The sequence below is a fragment of the Phyllobates terribilis genome, unplaced genomic scaffold (genome assembly GCF_046119375.1).
Source record: "Phyllobates terribilis strain yellow unplaced genomic scaffold, ASM4611937v1 Scaffold_5__5_contigs__length_657084704, whole genome shotgun sequence".
In the NCBI taxonomy this organism is placed as follows: domain Eukaryota; kingdom Metazoa; phylum Chordata; class Amphibia; order Anura; family Dendrobatidae; genus Phyllobates; species Phyllobates terribilis.
Window position 1 is genome coordinate 300,560,965 of NW_027362765.1, and position 22,821 is coordinate 300,583,785.

At 43.9% G+C, this 22,821-nt stretch overlaps 1 protein-coding gene across 6 annotated transcripts in view; it reads left to right on the plus strand.

Moving 5' to 3' along the window:
- Positions 1 to 22,821, plus strand: part of LOC141273069 (NACHT, LRR and PYD domains-containing protein 3-like) — a 120,027-nt gene that overhangs the window by 11,337 nt on the left and 85,869 nt on the right. For 2 of the 6 annotated variants that reach the window (XM_073684424.1, XM_073684422.1), the window contains 3 exons: positions 8,526 to 8,651; positions 17,330 to 17,472; positions 17,683 to 17,985. In XM_073684424.1, the coding sequence (XP_073540525.1) occupies positions 17,694 to 17,985 (292 nt within the window). In that variant the 5' untranslated portion in view covers positions 8,526 to 8,651; positions 17,330 to 17,472; positions 17,683 to 17,693. The remainder of the gene's footprint in view (positions 1 to 8,525; positions 8,652 to 17,329; positions 17,473 to 17,682; positions 17,986 to 22,821) is intronic. The other 4 variants (XM_073684423.1, XM_073684421.1, XM_073684425.1 and 1 more) reach the window with 3 other exon arrangements.

Consider the following 22,821-nt stretch of genomic DNA (forward strand, 5'->3'; position numbering starts at 1 on the left):
TCTGCCAATGTGACACGGCACCTGCAAACCATAACAGCAAAATCTGCACTATAATATGCCATTCATTGTCTCCATATAGGATATTGACGCACTCAGAAGAAATTGCATAACTGTCCATTTTTTCCTATTAGCCTTTCTGAAAATTAAAAAAGGCTAAGGCTATGTATACATGCGGATATTATGCGGTTCAATGTAAGTCAATGGGCGCGATTTTGACGCAAAATCGCGCCCAAATTGGTTGTGCTGCGGATTTTTATGCAATGATAATCCGCAGCGGAAATTTCCGCAGCATGTGCACAGCACATGCGGATTATCATTGGGATACATCCCAAACCTCTTATCAAAGCGATTTTAATGCGTTTTCGCGGTGTAAATGCCGCCGCGTAAACGCATTAGAACCACATCGTGGGCACACAGCCTAAATCAACATTTCAAAGGTAAAGATGAAATGATTTCTAATTATTCTTTTTTCACCACCCAATGATGTAAAATTCTGTGAAGCACATGTGATGTAAAAATAAAATCCTCACGCAACAACTTTTAATGAAACGCATGATGACCCACAAGAAAATTGTTTTTTGTAAAACCTAAAAGAAACATTTAATTTAGCAAAATCTTGATGGTTACACACTGAACAGAGTCATGGAGTTTTCTAGTTTAAAAGCAATATAGATCCAGATCCTGATGGTTACAATTTAGTGTTGACGCCAGTGCTTGGTGGAGAACAGTGGAGAACACTTTCAGTGTTACTCTCCATCATTCAATTCAGCAGTCCCTTGCTGCCTCAGCTGCACAGGAGGCAGGAGGAGGGGGAGGGTCTGGTAGAGGCTGGGGGTGGTGTCTGTTGTGACATCACCCACTAGTCTCTGCCAGACAGAAAAACTCTAGTGGGGTTTTCACCAGCTCCTCCAGAATCAGGAGTGAGGCTGCTCACATGGCATGTCTGTATCTAGGCAATGGAGCAGAATGCTGACAGGGAGTAAATTACAAACTGTCAGCATTCTGCCGCCTAGATACACACACAGATTATACTGAATGCCCGGACAACCCCTTTAAGAAACAGTTAAACAGTATAAAACAGGGTAATTACAAGTAGATTATACAATGCAGAACATTGTAAAGTACAATGAAAACAGCAGAAAAGTCTCTCAGGGATTATATTAGTGTTCCTCTGACAGGGGTGATATACCCGTCCCTGTGGGAGCTACTACATTGGCTTCTACTGAAGTAATGGCCCTAAGAGGGGTCGTGGGGTTATCCCGCTAGGCTGCAAGTCCTCCCGACAAAGTCTACTAATTCACATTGAGCCTCCTTTGCTCCAACTTGACCCCCACCCTGTCTGCTGTCCTAGCCCAGCCCAACCCCTGTACCGTACGTCTGTCCTCAAAGGCACCTTACCAGATCCAGCACAAGAACTCACTCCCCCTGCAATTCTCCTGGTGCATATCGGTTCCGCCAGGTTTCCTCCAGCCAGCAGATGGCAGTCTTTGCTCACTAATGTCACATCATGCAAGGACTCTTCAGAGACACCATCGCTTCCTGTTACACAGTCTCTTACAGTAAATACAGCAAATAATAAACAGCATAGGGTTCTTTTGGTTCACAGTCTCAGGCCACAGCAAAGCTGAATGACAGACCTGCATACTTCCCAACTTTTGAAGAACAGAAAGAGGGACAGATTATGCGGCGCACTATGGCAAATTTTGGCCACGCTCCTGGTCACACCCAAATCCACGCCCATTTACCATTTTTTTCTCCCCTGGCAGGAGGAGTTGTCAGAGGGTGCTGGTAGTGAGGGAAATACAGCATACACCCGAGACTGCAGGGCGTAGACCCAAATCCAGGACTGTCTGTTGTATCCAGGACAGTTGGGACTAGAGATGAGCCAATTGATTCACAGGTCTCTGGTGCAGGTCAGTGCCACCTGGCCGCTGGACGGGAGGCCACAAATCTCTTATCTTCTGGTGTCCCTGGCGCGGCTTTTGACTAGCCAGGGCTGGCGGGGCATCATCTGTGTGTCCCGCTCATCTCTAGTTGGGACCTGTGGATTATTTTTCGTTCCTTCATTCACAGTCGGAGCCGCCAGAACTTTCTCCTCTTTATGTAGCTTTACTATATGACTTCTGGCTTTTTTGAGTTCGTAAGGCCATGTTCACACGTTGCAGAAATACCGTGTTTTTTTGTTTTCTGCAGGATCCGCACCAAACTAGACAATAACAATCTTCTCCCCCTTATTTGATGCGTTTCTGGTGCAGATGTGAAACCACGTTTTTAATGTTCTTTTTATAGTGCAGAAAAGATTTGATTCTGCACTTAAAGTATCTGCATTTTTTTTAGGCTCCACATAGAAGCATCTAGAGAAAAAAAAAAAGGACCAAAACCGCAGTTCAGCAGCGTCCTTGGGCGCACAGCGGGAGCCTTTTTTGTTAAAGTAGTTTAATTAAGGATTTTTTACATAAATGGGGTAAAGAAAAAGGGGGAAACATTATAAATACACAGTAATATAGAAGCAAACAAGAACAAAATAAAAGCAAAAAAGTGAAATTTAACCCCTTTCTGACCTTGTGCATAATATTATGTCCTTGTGCCCTGGGCCTTATGGACCAGGAACGTATTATTACGGCACAGCGATCACGCCCGAACAAAGGCTGTGCGGGTGAGATCGCCGCCGGGTGTCAGCTGATTCTGGCAGCTGACACCCGGCACTCAGTTCACTGATTGAGGACCTCAAGACTCTGTGTATTAGAGTCCACTAAATAGTATTTTATCACTGACTTGGTTGAAACTACTGTCACCTTGCTTAAGTTCCCACCGTCACCTCTAGTCGCACAGTGATCATATATTCTAAGATCACTGCACTCTACTAATCATAGTAATCATCGCTGCTATTTGTAAACCAGGGCTCTCTTGTTGAACATTCCCTGCATAAAGTTTATAGACCTATAACACCTCGACGCATTTCACCCATTCTACTTGTGGACACATCAGGAGGTTCATTTTAATTAAGCAGTCTAATAGCTGTAATTTCATGTGTCATACACAGGAGCTCTCTCTCTAGGCTATGATGCAAGCCGCGTGAGGCAGCACGGTCGCCGAACTTTTATAAAGTAACCTCCTCCCCCCTTCTCTGATGCACATCCCTTACAGCCACTCAGCAAATACCTCTCTAGGAGCCTATAGACAGTGGCCACGTCAGCAAGGAATGCCATCGCGTTCTCGGAGATACCATGAATATAAGACGCTACTGAGCAGCTTATGGGGAGATTAAAGGCTTGCTGCCCGGTAATTATTCAAGACTAGAGACGATCATTTATTCTAAGATTGGTTTACAAATAGAAATGATGATTACTATGATTAGTAGAGTGCAGTAATCTTAGAATATATGATCACTGTGCGGCTAGAGGTGACAGTGGGAATGTAGCCTAAGGCTAATTTTGCATTCCAAAAGTCAATTGGCGCATTGGCGCTCCTCTCCTTCCGAGCCTTGCCGTGCACTCAAACAGTAGTTTTCCAACACATATGGGCTACCTGTGTACTCAGGACAAATTGCACAGCAGTTGTTTGGGTCCATTTTTCCTGTTACCCTTTTGAAAATGAAAAATTTGGAGCTATAGAAATATTTTTGAGGGAAAAAAATGTATTTTTTCATTTTCATGGTTCAACCTTATAAAATTCTGTGAAGCACCTGTTGGTTCAATGTGCTCACCACACCTCTAGATAAATTCCTTGAGGGGTATAGTTTCCAAAATGTGGTTACTTGTAGAGGATATCCACTGTTTAGGCACATCAGAAGCTCTGCAAACGTGGCATGGCGTCCACTATCATCTATTCCAGACAATTAAACATATCTAATACACCACTTCCTATTACAGGTTACATTTACTTTTCACTGTCTCAGGCCACACTACATCCATCACAGGTGGTTGGGTAGCTGCACTACTTTCTGTACTTGCCTAGGGTTACAAGTTGGTCAGGGCATTACTCGTTCTGTTGTCACCACACTGCTGGTAGTTATAAGGGAGAAGTTCATAACCACTCACTACTTTTAGAGTCAATCCTTTCTATAGGTGCTCTCTAGCAGTTTATTCGGCAGCCCAAAGTAAGTCTCTGAATATACAGTGGTCTACAGCCATTTTAGCAACTCTTCGTCGCCGCTCCTACTGTATATCTGGCCCTATTTCTATTTTCTATCTTTGGAGCTCTAATTTCGACATAGTTCTAAAAAGCTCAGCTAAATGCAGACAGTGATAGAAACTGTAGCATGGGACAATTGAGCTGAGGCTTATGATCGAGCTGTATTGTGGTCAGATACCGTAAATGCATAGCTCCCAACCATACCGGATTAAGCAGGACTGTCAAGATTTTTGGAAAAAGTCTTGCTTTCACTCACTCTCTCAATGCGATGTTTGCTTTCCAGCATATTCATTGCTCTGGAGTTCCTCCTCCTCAGGGGATGGGGCTGCATCTCTGCTCTAACACACACTTACATTAATTAAATTTTTTTGTGCTCTGGTCTTCTTAGGAATTGAACCCACAACCTGAATTATTACAGGTAGCAGTTGAAGCAATGAGCCATAGCCTACACTGAAAAGAATGGAAGGATTTTATAAACTTGAAGCTGCATTTGTAGGCTCTGAACCCACAGACAGATTATACTGATACATAGAGATAAATCTGTACATAACATTGTATTTTTATGTCCCTGTATTCTAGTTGTAATGTAAAACTAAGGTTTTTTTCTTCCTATAAAATTACTTAAAAATGAAGAACAATTACATCATTTCATTTTTAACGTGCTTATTTAAAAAGTAATTCACTTCACAAATCTGCAAATAACATGGACATAATTGGTGCCTCTGCAATCATAAGAACCCTTACAATACAGCGATCACATTATTTATAGTAATCTGTAAATGGCTTAAAAAATGCTGTGATTGTTTTTTTCTCAATTAAGCCCACAAAAAATGTAATAAAAATGTGACACTATGGTTGCTTTCACATGTAGAGTAAATGCTTCTTTTTTTCTATTGCTTTTTTTCTGCACGTTTTGGGGAAAATATCTACACTATGGGATATCACAACATAACCCTTCAGGGGGAATGTAAGCCTCTAAGGATGGAATAAAGATAAATCCAATATCCTCTATACACATGATTAAAGGGACTATATTACCAGGTTTTTGACACCTAATCTGAGAGCAGCATAATGTAGGGGCAGAGACCCTGATTCTAGTAATTCGTCACTTACTGGGCTGCTTGTTGTTCCAATAAAATCAGTATTTTATCAGCAGGACATTATATAGTTGTCTCATGCCAAGTTGTCCTCCTGTTCCGTGTAACCCCACCCCCACCACAATGTACAGTGTACACAGAAAGCTGTCAATCAGTGGTGTGGGCAGGGTTATACAGAGCTCAGCATTCAGAGAACTGCTGGAATTGCAGCCAGGGCTGCCACCAGGAATTTCATGGCCCCATACTGGCAAAATTTTCGGGCCCCCTTGAGACTCCGCCCAGGCTCCCTCCCAGCTCCACTTCCACCCCTCAAACCTTCCACAGTCCAACCGCCAACTCTTGGAAACACTCCACTTCTGCACCACTTCCTCACCAATCACACATTAGCAGTTCCCATAGAACCATATCACACACATAGCCATCAGCTTTTGTTTTGACCAAAAGATTTTTTTAAGCCGCCACCATGACAAAGCTAGACTCTTTTGGCCGGGCCCTATTCTACTCTAACCTATTAAACATTTCTTAAACTATCCAGTACTCTTTTTAGGTATATTTTTCTTTATTTTTCTTTTAAGGGAATGTGTCACATACATTTTTTAAAATGACCAATAATACCACATACAAGGGACAAATACTGTCACTCCATGGCCGGACCACATATTACCAGCACATAGTGACTGAATAATACCACATACAAGGAACAAATACCGCCACACCATGACCAGATCACATATTACCACCACATAGTAACCGAATAATACCATATACAAGGGAAAAATACCATCACACCATGACCAGACCACATATTACTACCACATAGTGACCAAACATTACAATACTGATCATTAATAAAAAGAAAACACAATACTAAGTGCCATTATACACAGTAGCTCTGTATAATAGAAAGGAGTTGTATCAATGTTTTGTAGTACCATGAAAACAATATTTATAACCATCTATCTACAAATATACCACTTGGGTACTTCAAACCGCTATGGAAATGGTAAGTGGTTCAGTACGGAAAACACTCACATCATATAGAAAATGTACTCATGAACCAAAGTGCATAAAATATAACAATGTTCTATAAAATACACAAAATACATTACAATAAAAGATACAGAAAGATACAGAGGGAAACCACAAGATGGCGCCACAAACCCACAATATGGAATTATGTAACAATAAATACTGTAATCCCTACTTAGCCAGGATACATTATCAAGCGGGAACCTAGTGTCAAACACTGTTAAAAGTCACCTGCATAAATATCCGCTATCCCAGCAAATGCATGGACACATGCTATAAATTGTCAATAAGGTGTATACATTACCTTCTTGTGAGTAGTGTTGCCTTCTGGAAGAAGGCTTACGCCAAAACGTGCCAAGGGGCTGGCAACTCCTAATAAATATATAAATTAATTAGCACCTGTACTCTTACAATTCAATACCAGTCACTGCATCCTCATTGCCTCCCACTCTGTACCTCCCGCTCTCCTGATTGATTATATTTACATGCTCCCTCTACCCCATTTCATTATGTCATGTCTTCTCTGTCTCCCTCCCCCACAATCTATGCATTATCAGCTGCTTTCCCCCACAATCAATACCTCATTTACTCCCCCACCCTCAATTTATTATTATTTGCAGCTCCACCCCCAATTCATCATCATTTACTATCCCCACCCTCAATACATCATCATTTACTGTCCCCACCCTCAATTCATCATCATTTACTGTCCCTCATCCCCAGTCTCAATACATCATCATTTACTATCCCCACCCTCAATACATCATCATTTACTGTCCCCACCCTCAATACATCATCATTTACTGTCCCCAACCTCAATACATCATCATTTACTCTCCCCACCCTCAAAATTCATCATCATTTGCTCTCCCCACCCCCACCTTCAATTCATCATTTGCTGTCCTCACCCCCCACCTTCAATTCATCATTGCTCTTTCTACCCCCCCACCTTCAACTCAATTGCTGTCCCCCACTCTCAATTCATCAATTTCAGTTCCCCATCCCCCACCCTCAATTCATCATTTGCAGGAACGCTTAGTCAAGCCGATATTTCCAGTGTACGGGGGTGTCAAAAGAGATAGTTTTCCTTATGCAGCAAGAGACACTAATATCCATGTGCCTTATTCATTAGTAGGGTCGATGTTTGTGTATTAATCATGCTCCATCGGCCCCTCCATTGTGGTGACTGTTGCTCTGTCTCCCCCCTCTTACTTCAACATTTGCAGTCCCCCGCCCTCACTTCATCATTTACAGTCGTCCCCCCCTCACCCATTTAATTTGTTTTATAAAGAAAAAAAAAGTTTTTTTATACTTACCTCACTTATGATCCCCTGTAGGCGCAGCTCTGCTTCTGGGTCCTGGCAATGGGCAGTGGTATGCGTCCATGACGGCGTGTACGCGATGACATCCTAGCATATGCGCCGTCACCAGAAGTCCAAAAAAAGCGGAGGGAGCTGGAGCTGCGCAGCTGTTCAGGTTTGATGGCCGTGGAGCTTTCCCAGCAGCGGCGCACAGCACTTTATTATACCCTGGTGCCTGGTGAGCAGAAGCACTCCCTCTGTACTTCTACTCACCGGGCCCCATATATAGCAGTAAGGGCAGTAATGCCCTGATGACAGCCCTGATTGCAGCAGAGCAAAAAGTGATTTTATCAAAACTACAGCAAGTAAATCAGTAAGTGACACATCATTGAAATCAGGATCTTTGTCTCTACACCATCCTGCTCTTAGATAACAAAGTAAAAGTCTGGTAACATATTCCCTTTAAATGCCATATTTACCACTCATAATATAAAGGCACTCTGATTGCATCATGCATCATGACATTTTACACACATTCCCTGCAATAAAGAGGATGGATACAGGGCATTCCAATAATAAAAGGCAGTTTGCCTGGCTCACTGCATCATAAAGGCTATAGTTAGACATTCTATGCAAAGAAACCACCCGCACATAATTTTCTGATACTACATAATTGGACTACATAATTCATAAATAACAATAACCAGTAAGACCATTTTCCCACTTCAAGTGGCTTTTCCCACTTCAAGGACACATCTCTGGTGAGGGGCTGTAGCGGTAGGCATGCTAAGGTGGTTATTTTCAATTCACCCACTTTAAGGGCTCTCTCACACTAGTGTATAAATAAACGGTCCCATTCTCATCCAGGAGAGCGGGACAATTTTTTCTCACTTGTCAACCGTGTGCTGTCCATGTACAATCTGTTTTTTTGCAGCAGCTATTAATCTTTTGCAATCTTTTACAGGACCATTTAGGCTTTATGCGCACTTTCAGGATTTGAATGCGGAAAATTATTTAAGGTTTCTGCATCTCTTGGCAATATTGATGCGTGCGACATCGCTTTAATCTTTGAATTACTGTCAGACTTGGGGTGAGTATATTGGTTATTTTAAATGATTAAAGAATTTGTCTGTTGTAATTCAAATAAAGTGTTTCACTCTGTGTGTGTGTTTATTTAACTCTTTACTTTACTTTAATTAGGTTTAGTAATGAAAGGGTCTGATTGACACCTTGTCATCACTAAACAAAAAGGCTAGGTGTCAGCTAATCCCAATCTCATTAGCATTCCCATTCATGTCCTTTCTGGGGTAGCTGAGAGCTGTTATTTTTAGCCTAGGAAGGTGCAACTAGGCAAACATATTCCCTGGCTATTAATAACAGCTCACAGCTGTTTCGTTTGCCGGTACGTCCCCACGATCAGCAACCAGCAGCACTTTGGACGCAGCATATTTTCGCTGCGTCCAAAATGCTGTATTCTAATGCCACACTTTTGTTGTCAATACATGCGGATCCACCGCATATAATGACATTTCAATCGGTCAAAATCTGCAGCAGAGACTAGCGTCTAAGCTACAGAAATTGACATGCTGCGGGTAAGTTTGGGTACATGCCCACAACCAGGAGCCGCTGCAGATTTGATGCTGCGTGTTTCCCCCTATAAAATCTAACCAGAAAAGGCTAAACAGACAGCTGCGGGCTGATGTTAATAGCCATGGAAGGGGCCATGGATACTAGACCCCTCCACGGCTAATAATATCAGTTCTCAGCAGGCCCAGAAATGCCGCATCCATAAGATGCGCCAAATCTGGCGCTTAGCCTTGCTCTTCCCACTAGCATGTAGCGGTGTCGTGTGGGGTAATAAGGTGGGGTACATATCAGCCTTGTATTGGCTTCTGACATGAAGCCCAGGTTAGTAATGGAGGGCGTCTATAAGACGCCCCCATTACTATCCCCGTAGTAAGGTTTTTGATGCTTTTTCAATAAAGACACGGCCAAAAAAAAGTCTTTTATTGACATAAAATTACACAAGGTTTTAATAATTTATTTAAAAACAAAAAACACCGTTATACTCACCAAACGCCAAATACCCGAATCCCTCGTCTCCTGTAAAAAAAATAAAAAACAACCATATTCCTCACCTGGCCAACGTCATGACGCAATCCCAGTGTCCCACGGTGATCTGGGTCACTTCTACAGCAGCCACATCAATCACTGATGTGACTGCTATTGAAGACAGCACTATACACTGACAGGAGTTTAATCACTCCTGAGTTCATCAGCTGAAGATCAGCTGATAAGCCCCGGTGACCTCATTTACTGCATCAGTGTTGTGGGGAAAATTTTCATGCAACACTGATCCCATAAATGAGGTTCCTGGAGCTCGACAGCAGATCTTCAGCTGATGAACTCAGGTGAACTCAGTCCCAGCAGTGCAGCGATGTATACTACCAGGAGCGATCGCTCTCCCGTCAGTGTAATGCCGGCTACCGGGTGATCGGGTTGCCGTAGGACATTGGGAGGACACTGTACAGGTGAGAATGAAAGGTGTTTTCTATTTTAATATAGGTTTTAACTTTTTTTTTTAAACAGAAGTTGTTGCAGAGCACAAAAAGACAAACTGACAAAAAGTACTAGAGCTCCCAGAGGACCAAGTGAACTTGACAGAGAAAGGCACAGAAGCACCAGGCTAGAGAGACAGTAGAACACTGAAGTCCAGCACAGCCAGAAGGGCGGAGCTGGAATATAAAGGCAGATGGTCACATGACCGCAAACCACAAAATAGGAAAACTAACAGGAGGGTTCTAACACCAAGCACTGGAACAGGAGAGTGGACTGAACTGCTCACAATTCCTCCCTTGCTCCCTTGAGTAGCAGCACTGCACTGCGCTGCACCCCTTCTATATCTTTCCAGCCTTCTTTTATACTCTTCGGTCTGTACTCCCCTGAACTACTTCCTCCACCCACCTCCTCTACTTAGTTCCTCCCTCCTGACAGGGACAGGGACTGTGCTCTCCCTCAGGAGCAATCTCGTCCTTCCCTCAGGAGTGGTGTGTGTTGGATGTGAGTGTGTGGGTCCCGGGTAGTGCTCTCTCCTTACCTGAGAGTGGGGTACCACACCTCTGGGTGAGATGCAGCTCCTCTGTGGCAACTGGACCCGCAGGGGCACCACAAAGGCAATTGACTATGCTGTGAAGATACAAGATGTGCAGCATGTGAAAATGGATACTGGAAGCCTGTGATAGAATTTCTTCTGCGGTGTTGCCATCAGTGTGTCAAGAGTGGGAGAAGAGGGTTGCATTGACAATCCAACACAATGGGCAGCACTTTGAACACATTTTATAAGTGGTCATAAACTTGTAAATACCTCATGAAAGAATAAAGTTACGTTAAAACCAAGCACACCATTATTTTTCTTATGAAATTCTCAATAAGTTTGATGTGTCACATGACCCTCTTCCCATTGAAAAAAATAAAGTTGGATCCAAAATGGCCAACTTCAAAATGGCCGCCATGGTCACCACCCATCTGGAAAAGTTTTCCCCCTCCCATATACTAATGTGCCACAAACAGGAAGTTGATATCACCAACCATTCCCATTATTTAGGTGTATCCATATAAATGGCCCACCCTGTATTAATACCTGCGTTTTTGCTGCAGATTTGACTCACTCAATTCAAGTCTATGGGTGAAAAACGCTGCAGAAACGCAGAAAGAATTGACATGGTGCAGATTTAAATGCAATGACAATCCTGACAGGAAAATTCCTGATCATGTGCACAGCACTTCAGGATTGTCATTGTATTAGCTGGCACACGGATTACCTAGCGTTTTTAATGCATTTCCGCGCAGGAAAAAATCAGCGAAAACGCATCAAAAACACAAGAGTGTGCACATATCCTTACAGTTTCCTATTTTACAGAATTATTATGTATCCATAAAAATCAGATGCCACCCTGATGGCCTTTTGACATGCAATTTTCTTCTCGTAGTTTTCGATTTTGGAGGGAAATCGCAGCATGGTGCAATGTTTTACTCATGTCGAATACAGCAGAGAAAAATCCGCAGCTCTGCACTTCCTCATTGAATAACATTAGTTCGAGATCAATCCAATTCTTTATCGCCCGATTTGTTCGCTAGTGTGAGAGAGCCCTAATACTTATAGAGGTAGTGCTATAGGCTATATGTAGCACCCACATCATTTGACAATATTGTGTAGGCTACTGGTTATCAATAACTATTATATTTAGGTACTCCAACCTAAATGGACCCCACTTAATAAGGAATCTAATTTTAACTTATCTTCTCAGGTTGACAACTCTGGATAATTCACAAATGATCTTTAATAATAATTAATAATTATATGTCCTAATAAATAGAAGTTACAATAAATGAAGCAGATGTTTAGAATATGTATTGGCCAGCTGTTCCTCTAGAACAAAAGAAGAACTAGACTCAGTGAGTTTTGCAATATTTTAGTGGTTGGTAGCTCTTTACCTATTTTCGGAACTCTCATAGAAGTGAAAATCAAAGTAGAATTCCTGCAAAAATAAAAACCATATAGAATAACCTTAATATTAGCAATAAGTGACTACGGATAAGCAAATTTTTAGATGCAATACAAGTTTGATAAAGAAATCTAGTAGATTTGGTCAGTCATTAGATCATAAATCAAAGGAGTTCACAAGGTTATTATTGCTACACTTGTGCACGATTTAAAATGGACACAATACTGCACCAAAAACCTGTCCTGTCTCCAGTCAGTATTTGGCCTCTTCCCATGGCACCTCCAACCTATTTAATCCCTTTTCGCTGCAATCAATTTTTGTTTTTGACTTTTGGTTTATGATCCCCTTTTCCAAGTGCCATAACTTTTCTTTCTGTTGACATTTATTCTGCAGGTCAGTACAATTACGGCGCTACCAAACTTACATATGACTTTTTATTTATTTTTCTTAATATTATTTTGACTATTAAGATATTTTTTTGCAGTCCCATGTGATAACATCTAAGGGATTAAACAGCAAATAGAATTCTAATGTTGGCTGTATAGCAGCCGGTACCCCTGTTTATACAGAGCCGCATACATTTGCACCTGACATGTGATGTGCATGTATGTCACATGAGGAGAAGCGGTAAAGGGGTTGTCCACTCACCTAAGGTGCCGGCACTGTTCCAGGGGTGTTGGCACTATTTGTTTCTTGCCTAGTCTCACCTAGCATCCGTGTGCAATGCGTTTTTAACATCAGCTTTTTCATATAGTAATTCTCAATCATTTCAAGCTAGTTTTCAAACTAATAATACAATCCTATATACAGATATAAATAGATAGACTGAATAGATAGAAAGAAGGCATTGCGATATATAATTAGTGCAATGCGTGTGTAGCTTACTGTACATGTATTTAACTAATAATTAAATAAATTAAAGAAAAAATGATGTGGGGTCCACCTTCATTTTCTTAACCAGCTGGGACCCCACACCATTTTTTGAGGGGTCACATCTTGTTAAAGGGAACCTGTCACGTCCTAGTTGCTATCTACACTGCCCCCATTGCTTTGTTAGTGATGCATCACTAACAAGCTTTTTTCATTAAAATCGGTGGTAGTATAATGATTTTATAACTTTATATATACTTTGTCCTACCTGCTCGTATTCAGTCATAGGGGTGTGATTCTCATATTCAGTCATGGGGAGCACCGCATTCACTCACTGCTGACGCCGCCCATGTATGTGAATACTGCTCCCGGCAAGGTTGTGTCTAGACCGGAGGTGATTTTTGTGCTCCTCACTTTAGCCTCCGATCTAGATGCTTCAATGCTGAGCAGACTAGATCGGGCTTGCTGGAACGCGGTCCTCAAAAAATCCCCTCCGATGTAGACAGTTCAGCACTGACACCACTAGACCGATGTAGACAGTTCAGCACTGACACCACTAGACCGATGTAGACAGTTCAGCACTGACACCACTAGACCGATGTAGACAGTTCAGCACTGACACCACTAGACCGATGTAGACAGTTCAGCACTGACACCACTAGACCGATGTAGACAGTTCAGCACTGACACCCCCTAGGTCGGAGCTGATTCCAGGAGCTGCTCATACGCAGTGCAATCTAGTCGCCTCTACTGGATTTTTAATGTTTTTCTTATGCTTTTTTTTATGCAATTGCTCATGTTTTGATAGTATTCAGATTTTCCAGTATGTCCACAAGTCTCAGCCAGTGATGGAGCAGCCGACAGAATCATCAGAATGTACAGCACAAAAGTGGCGTAAATGATAACAGCAGTGTCCTCCAGTGACCCCCGACATCTCTGTAATAATTTATGTCACTTCTGTGCTGTACATTATGATGACTGTCGGGGGCGCTCTTTTACACCTCTGCCCCCGAAGCTTCCCCCGCTCTTCATAATGTTGGTGCTGCTTTCAGGACTGTTGACAAATGGAAAAACTGAACAATCAGTGATAAGGGGAATGTTTTATATTACATAAAGCGACAATAAAAATGGAAGTTTCATTAATCAGGAAAAAAAAGAATTTCGCCCAAATCCATAAAATATATAACAGTGTAAAAATATAGAAATCATATAACAGTGTAAAAAAATAGTTTTTGACTTGTGATGTTTGCTCCATTAAAAACATGAGCAATTCCATAAAATAGCATAAGAAAAACAATAAAAAGCCAGTAGATGCGACTAGACAGCAGTGAGCATGAGGATGCTGGAATCACCTCCGGTCTAGACACAACCTTGCTGGGAGCAGTATTCATATACATGGGCAGCGTCAGCAGTGAGTGAAGGCTGTGCTGCCCATGACTGAATGAGAGAATCACAACCCTATGACTGAATACGAGCAGGTAAGACTAAGTATATATAAAGCTATAAAATCATTATACTACCACCGATTTTAATGAAAAAAGCTTGTTAGTGATGCACATTGCATCACTAACAAAGCAGTGGGGGCAGTGTACATGGCAACTAGGACATGACAGGTTCCTTTTAATAACTAGTAAAGGCAAAGTAGACAGCTGTGAGCTAATATTAATAGCCTGGGAAGCTCCACGTTTATTACCCCTTTCCCAGACTATAAACATCAACCCCCAACTGTTGGGTTTCCCTCAGCTGGTTAAGAATAATATGGGGGACCCCACGCCATTTTTTTCCTTTTATTCTATCTATATCTATGCTGACGGTTCATGTGTGGCACCCCAGGGGTCTGGTTTCCACAGTAATAGCAGTATTACGTCTGTGAGCAGGTGGGAGGTCTCCTGGGCAGGAATCCTAAGCATGCCACACCTCCTGCCCAGTCCTGGGAGGGGAAGAACTTCCCCTACATAAACTGGGGCTGAGGCAGGGTTAGAGAGAGGAGTTCCAGACAGAGACGGAGTCTGGTCTGGACACGCAGAAACAGGGACAGATAGACATCAGGAGCTCTGTAGGAGCCAAGGAGAAGCGCCAGGGGCTGAGCTGTGCAGAGCTCGCCCTGGGAGAAGGTACTAAAACCGGACACAGGAGTCCGAGGCTGTGGGGACTAAGATATACCCAGCAGCAGAATCCATCCGGCAGGGGATTCCAGGTCCTCTGGCCATAAAAGCCCGGAGGCTCAGTCACAACGAAGGGACCAGCACCACCATCCCGGAGCGGAGGCTAACAGGAGGCCCCAGGTCACCAGCCATACGGGTGAGCACCACACGGTATACCCAGGGACGTGGGCTACTTGTAACTGCCGAAAACAGGGTAGCCAGGAAGGGTACAGACTAACGGGAAGGCCTACAACTCCACCTGGCCAGGGGAACTCCGGCTTACTCGCAGACTAACCAGGCCCCAACTACTAGCCAGTACTCCCGGGGAAATTTGCCTTGTACCATCAGTAAAGGCCCTGAACTGTACCCTCGCGTCTCCGTGCTTCCTTGTGGGACATCCACACCATCACTCCCAACATCACCCACATCCGCTGCCCTGAGGCCATACCTCTCCCGTTGGGGGTTATATCAACATTGCTGCACACCTATACCACCGGCCTCAGCGGTCTGCCCTGCAGCGGCGGTTTCATAACCGCATTCAACGGGTGGCGTAGTCGGACACTAATACCATCATACCAATAACTGCCACTTAGTTTGACCACCCTGGGCGCGGACCGGGTCACCGCCACACGAAGACTACTACCCCCATCGGATCCGGCTCCGGGTATCCCCCGCGCGCACGCGCGCCGCACTACAGCACTGGCCCAGGGGGTGAGTCACATGCTGTGAATTTACTGTACTCGGCTGATGAAATGTCGGGTTTCCTATGAGATGGGTGCGTAAAAACGCATGGTGCGTGTGCCGTACAGTTACTTTCTCGCACCCATTGACTTTCATTAGTGAGTTGCGACCATACACAGCATGCTGCAAATTTTACCTCACCCCAATTCCAGGTGCGGAAAAACTCGCAGATGAGTACTGACTCATTAACTTACATTATAGCGAGTGCAAGGCGAGGTTTTCTCACATTGTACTCGCCGAGTTTAAACGCAGATGCCCTTAGTGTTATTATTTTACAGGTAGGAAACGTAGTGAACAACCTCTTTTAAGTAAACACAATTACAACATGGACCCGACTCATCATTTCTATTTCTTCTTAACCTACTTTTCTTATTTTATCTTCTGGTATTCACTGATGTTATGTTTTTTGCGCCAAGTTCATCGAAATGACACACGCAGTTCATGAATTTTGCCTAAAGTAAAAAATTATCTTTATTTCCGTCTTTAACCATGTTTCTCACTTTTTAGAGCAAAAATGTGCATGTTTTTCAAAATGAGCCAAAAATTGCTAAAAAAAAATTCTGATGTACATAAAATAACTCCAATGAAGGGAGGGACTCCAGGAAATTTGCAACAAATTTTGCCACTTTTTGAAAAGTCGAAAACGATTAATCAAGCAAAAACATCTGGAAATCCTTATCCATGCCCACAGTGGCAAACTAAAAAAAAATAAAAAAGGGAGAAGACATATAAAATGGGCTTCAAAGAAAGTATGCAAGGGGAAACCGATTGGGAGATATCTGAACTCTTGAAGGACGATTTATATGACTATATGTTTTCACATTTTAATCTTGTGAGAACAAACATTTGGCTATTTGCTGCTTCTACACAGTTTGTTCTTCTGTTACACACGCGCCGCTAGGTTCAGATAGAGCGAGGCGGGTTTCATGAATTCGTTGGAATCCTGGGGGGACCATTACTCAGGGCGACCATAGGCTGCAGCTTCTCTCAGGCACACGATAGATTCAATTGTTGACCAGGCACATCTGAAAAGAGTCTTTTTCAACAGTTTAACAGTGGAATTCAATCTGAAGCACAGCCAGTGCAATTCAGGGATATTACAGCAACAATCTTCAGTAGCATAATTCAGCATAGATTAGATCTCTTTGCAGCACACTTCTGTGCATACACAACCACAGGCTTTTCCTTCACAAGGACTCAATAGTATACTGCATTCTTTATCCTGCATGGAGATGGAGGGGGGGGTTGATAAGGGAGATAATCACTGTGACACAATTCCTTCTAGTACTTATCTTTCTGCCTGATAATACTCTGCACTGTTGGTTCAGGGAGTCTATCTGACCTGTTTAACTTCCCTCCTGACCTGAATTCTGTTCACTTGCCTTCTCTCTCCTGTCTCCTGTGCTATTGTTACTTCTAATAGTTGCTGGATGCGTTTGAAGCAAGCAACAGCAATACTTCTGCATGTCACACTTCTCTTTCCTTTACATCAATATTCTCTGCTTTAGTTTCGGTGGTGTTCCTGGACTGTGTATCTACACTCCCTCATATACAGGTTAATGTCGTTAGCCAACTGAGATGAACATGGGGAGACTTTTTGACAACTAAGGATACCCAAAGAAGCAAATGTAGAGATCCAAGACAGCATGGGGTAAGTTCCAAATACATAATGGAGAAAGGAGCACTTTTTGTAAAGGAGTAACCACGCTGGGTGGTGGGACTGCACTGTATACTATTACTTCTCCATATCAAACTGTGCACAAGTGTGGCAATTGCTATTACCCTTTGAGCTCTGAATCCTTTTATTAAGCTATGTTAAACCTGACGTTTGTCTCAAATGTTTTTTTATGTCTTCTGCCAGATTAAATCACCATGATGTTGGGTTTGAAGACCAGAACACATGGGGATCTTCTGTTACGATCTCTGGAGGATCTGAAAAAATGGGAATTCAGGAAGTTCAAAGACAAACTGTCAGATTTGCCTTGTAGTGATAAATGCTCCATTTCACGTGGACTTTTAGAAGATGCAGATTTTATAGTTACAAAGAACCTTATGATTAAGACTTATGGGGAAGAAGAAGCTTTACATGTTGCTCTCCAGGTCTTCAAAATGATCAATCTTATGGGACCAGCAGAGGAACTTCAGTTGAAGATGTCGCAAAAAGGTATATTCTGCCTACAGTAGTATTTTCTTGAAACAGATGTATCATATATTAAAGGAAGATCTGCAAAATCTTACCAATAGCCTCATCATATTTTTACATTTTACATTAAAATAATCTTATTACCTTGGATCTTTGCCAAGAATTAGTCTAATGGTTATGCACAGCAGTGTATGGGGGCAATATGACTTACTAGCATGGTGCGGTACAGTCTTCATGTACTGTCATATAGGCTTTATCTATTGCTAAATATGCAAAGGATTTCCTTTAGGCCACAGCCCCAATATCAGTATTTGGTCAGTATTCGGTCAGTATTTTTTCTCAGGAGTGGGAGCCAAAACAGGAGTGGGTGATAAATGCAGAATTGGTGACTTGTTTCTATTATACCTTTTCTCTGATTGTTCCTCACCTGGTTTTGGCTCCCACTCCTGAGAAAAAATACTGACCGAATACTGATAGTGGGGCCATGGCCTTAGAAGCAATGTCTTTAGTGGAGAAAAACTTCATACATATTTCATACAATAGAGCACACCGTGATACAGGCCCAGACTGATAATCTGCCCCACCGGGCATTTTCCCGCTGGGCTGTGATGTGGCCATGCATAGTGGGCCGTGGCGCCCGCTCATCCGGACACCAGCCCGTTTTTACGGCCGCTGGCTCCTTTAAATCTGAAGGCACAGCGGGGTTAGGGGCGTGCTGGGTGCACACACAGCATTCAATATTTGAACCGCTGCGTCGCACATAATAGAACGCTGACGGCACGTCAGAACATTCTCTGTGGGAGGAGAGAGCGTGCTCCTCTCTCCTGCCTTTGTAACACCGGCTGCAGCTGTTGGTGCAGATTCTAACGTATCAGGGAGCGGAGATCTCAGCTCCTACCTGCGCGCCAATGCTGTGCTTCAATCGGCTGTGAAAATTCAAGCTGGGTCTGAATGAGTGTTTCCAGCCCACAGAGCCCAGAAACAAGTTTAATTTTAAATATTTAATGATTCCCTTCACTGGTGCAGAACTGGCTGGGGGCTGACTTCTGGGGCTGAAAGGGCTGACTTCAGGGGCTGGGGGCTGACTTCTGGGGCTGAAAGGGCTGACTTCTGGGGCTGGGGGCTGACTTCTGGGGCTGGGGGCTGACTTCTGGGGCTGGGGGCTGAGAGGGTTGACTACTGGGGCTGGCGGCTGACTTCTAGGGCTAGGGGCTGACTTCTGGGGCTAAGGGCTGACTTCTGGGGCTGGGGACTGACTTCTGGGGCTAGGGGCTGACTTCTAGGGCTGGGGGCTGACTTCTGGGGCTGGGGGCTGACTTCTGGGGCTGGGGGCTGACTTCTGGGGCTGGGGGCTGACTTCTGGGGCTAAGGGCTGACTTCTGGGGCTAAGGGCTGACTTCTGGGGCTGGGGGCTGACTTCTGGTGATGGGGGCTGATGAATGAAAATTATATTTTCCCCTTAAAATGGCCAGTCTTCCAGCCAATTCTGCACAATGAGCTTATTTGGCCAAGAGAAGATATGATTTCTATAGGGATTGAGTATAGAAGTCATATCATAACCCTTATAGAAGTCATATTATACCTAGAGATGAGCGGTGTTCGACTAGAACTGTTCGCCAATCTCAAATTCGAGCTGTTTTGGGCGGTGTTCGAGTTGTTCGAGGAACCCGAACGATTTGCAAAAAATTCGGCTGTTCGAGGTTATGTTCGATAACTGTTCGTGCACCAAAAGCGTGTCCTGCATGGATTGTCTGCCACTCACTGTAATGCCACAGCCATGGTGGTTGTGGCATTACAGTGATTGCCCAAATCGATGGGAACAGTGCCAACAGTGAAACATGAAAAGCCGGCAATTCAGCAGCGGCATACACCTGTACCCGACAATTTAGAACCGAAAGAATAGAGCTTCACACATAGATTAGATAGATATAAACATGTCAGCCACATATATACGAAGTACAGTGAAAGTGCTGCTTACTGTACTTGTCATTTAGCGTAAAGGATTTATCAAAAAAAATAATAGTGTTTTCATGCACCGTCTCTTTAAAAAAGCCGGCCGGCAATTCAGCAGCGGTACCCGACAATTTATAACAGACAGAATAGAGCTTCACACATAGATTAGATAGATAGAAACATGTCAGTCACATATATATGAAGTACAGTGATAGTGTTGGTTACTGTACTTGTCATTTAGTATTAAAATAAAGGATTTATTATTAAAAAAATTGGCGTGGGGTTCCCCTTAATTTTAGGCTCTAGCGGAGGTTAAGCAGACGGCTGGGGCAGATGTTTGAAGCCTGGGAAGGGGGTAATACCCACGGAGCTTCCCAGGCTACTAATATCAGCCCCCAGCTGAATACATAGCCTTTACTAGCTATTAAAATGGGGGACCCCCCCAAAAAAATGACGTGGGGTCCCCCCTAATTTAATAGCTAGCAAAGGCTAGGCAGACAGCTGGGGGCTGATATTAATAGCCCAGGAAGGGAGCCATGAATATTGGCCCCCTCCCAGGCTAGAAACACCAGCCGTCAGCCGCCCCAGAAATGGCGCATTCATAGGATGCGCCAATTCTGGCACTTAGCCTCGCTCTTCCACGCTGCCCTGGTGCGGTGGCAGGGGGTAATAGGGTTGGGGTTGATGTCAGCTTATAATGCCAGCTGACATCAAGCCCAGGTTAGTAATGGAGAGGCGTCTATAAGACACCCCCATTACTAACCCCATAGTCAAAGTTAAAAAAAACACAAACACCCAGAATAAAGTCCTTTAATTGAAATAAAGACACAGTCCTTTATTGTTCTAAATTAAACCATACTTACCGTCACGCCCATTCCAGCTGAAGCCAACGATCTCCTGCAATAAAAGAAAAATAATAAAGCAACCTCATCCTTACCTTTCCATGGTTCCCACGACAGCTTCAGCTCTGCTACATCGAGATGACAGGCTGGACCGCAGCAGAACGCTGCCATCCAGCCTCTCATCCCGCAGACACTGAGAAGCGCAGGCTTGCTTGCGCTGCTCAGCGTCTCTCTGTGACGACATCCAGATGAGCCGAGTTCATGTCCAATGAACTCGGCTCACCTCATGCACGTCACTGACAGCGTGGGAAAATTCTCAAGCTGAAGCGCTGAGTGCAGGAGAATTTTCCCACGCTGTCAGTGACGTGCATAAGGTGAGCTCATGTCCAATGAACTCAGCTCACCTCCTGCACGTCACTGACAGCGTGGGAGAATTCTCCTGCACTCAGCGCTTCAGTGTGAGAATTCTCCCACGCTGAAGCGCTGAGTGCAGGAGAATTTTCCCACGCTGTCAGTGACGTGCATGAGGTGAGCCGAGTTCATTGGACATTAACTCGGCTCATCTGGATGCCCTCACAGAGAGACACTGTGGAGCGCAAGCAAGCCTGCGCTTCTCAGTGTCTGCGGGATGACAGACTGGATGGCAGCGTTCTGCTGCGGTCCAGCCTGTCATCTCGATGTAGCAGAGCTGAAGCTGTCATGGGAACCATGGAAAGGTAAGGATGATGTTGCTTTATTATTTTTCTTTTATTTCAGGAGATCGTTGGCTTCAGCTGGAATGGGCGTGATGGTAAGTATGGTTTAATTTAGAACAATAAAGAATTGTGTGTTTATTTCAATTAAAGGACTTTTTTCTGGGTGTTGTGTTTTTTTTAAATTCTTTACTAGAAATTCATGGCGGTCATGTCTAATATTGGCGTGACCCCATGAATTTCGGGCTTAGGGCCAGCTGATAATGCCAAGCTGGCCCTAACCCCTTTATTACCCAGTGAGCCACCGCATCAGGGCCCTGGATGAGTTGGGTACAGCGCCAGAAGATGGCGCTTCTATGAACGCGCCATTTTCCGGGGTGGCTGCGGACTGCAATTTGCAGCGGGGGTGGCCCAGAAAGCTTGGGCCTCCCTGCGCTGCGGATTCCAGCCCCCAGCTGCCTAGTTGTACCTGGCTGGACACAAAAACAGGGCGAAGCCCCACGTCAATTTTCTTTAAATTATTTCATGAAATAATTAAGAAAAAAGGGCTTCCCTATATTGTTGTGTCCGGCCAGGTACAAATAGGCAGCTGGTGGTTGGGGGCAGCCCGTTCCTGCCTGCTGTACCTGGCTGGACACAAATATAGTGCGAAGCCCCACGTCAATTTTTTTAAAATTATTTCATGAATTTCCTGAAATAATTTAAAAAAATTTAAGTGGGGCTTCGCACTATATTTGTGTCCAGCCAGGTACAGCAGGCAGGAACGGGCTGCCCCCATCCACCAGCTGCCTATTTGTACCTGGCCGGACACAACAATATAGGGAAGCCCTTTTTTTCTTAATTATTTCATGAATTTCATGAAATAATTAAAAAAAATTGAAGTGGGGCTTCGCACAATATTTGTGTCCAGCCAGGTACAGCAGGCAGGAACGGGCTGCCCCCAACCACCAGCTGCCTATTTGTACCTGGCCGGACACAACAATATAGGGAAGGCCTTTTTTTCTTAATTATTTCATGATTTTCATGAAATAATTAAAAAAAAAGTACGTGGGGCTTCGCCCTATTTTTGTGTCCAGCCAGGTACAACTAGGCAGCTGGGGGCTGGAATCTGCAGCGCAGGGAGGCCCAAGCTTTCTGGGCCCCCCCCCGCTACAAATTGCAGTCCGCAGCCACCCCGGAAAATGGCGCGTTCATAGAAGCGCCATCTTCTGGCGCTGTACCCAACTCATCCAGGGCCCTGGTGCGGTGGCTCACTGGGTAATAAAGGGGTTAGGGCCAGCTTGGTATTATCAGCTGGCCCCAAGCCCAAAATTCATGGGGTCACGCCAGTATTAGACATGACCGCCATGAATTTCTAGTAAAGTATTTAA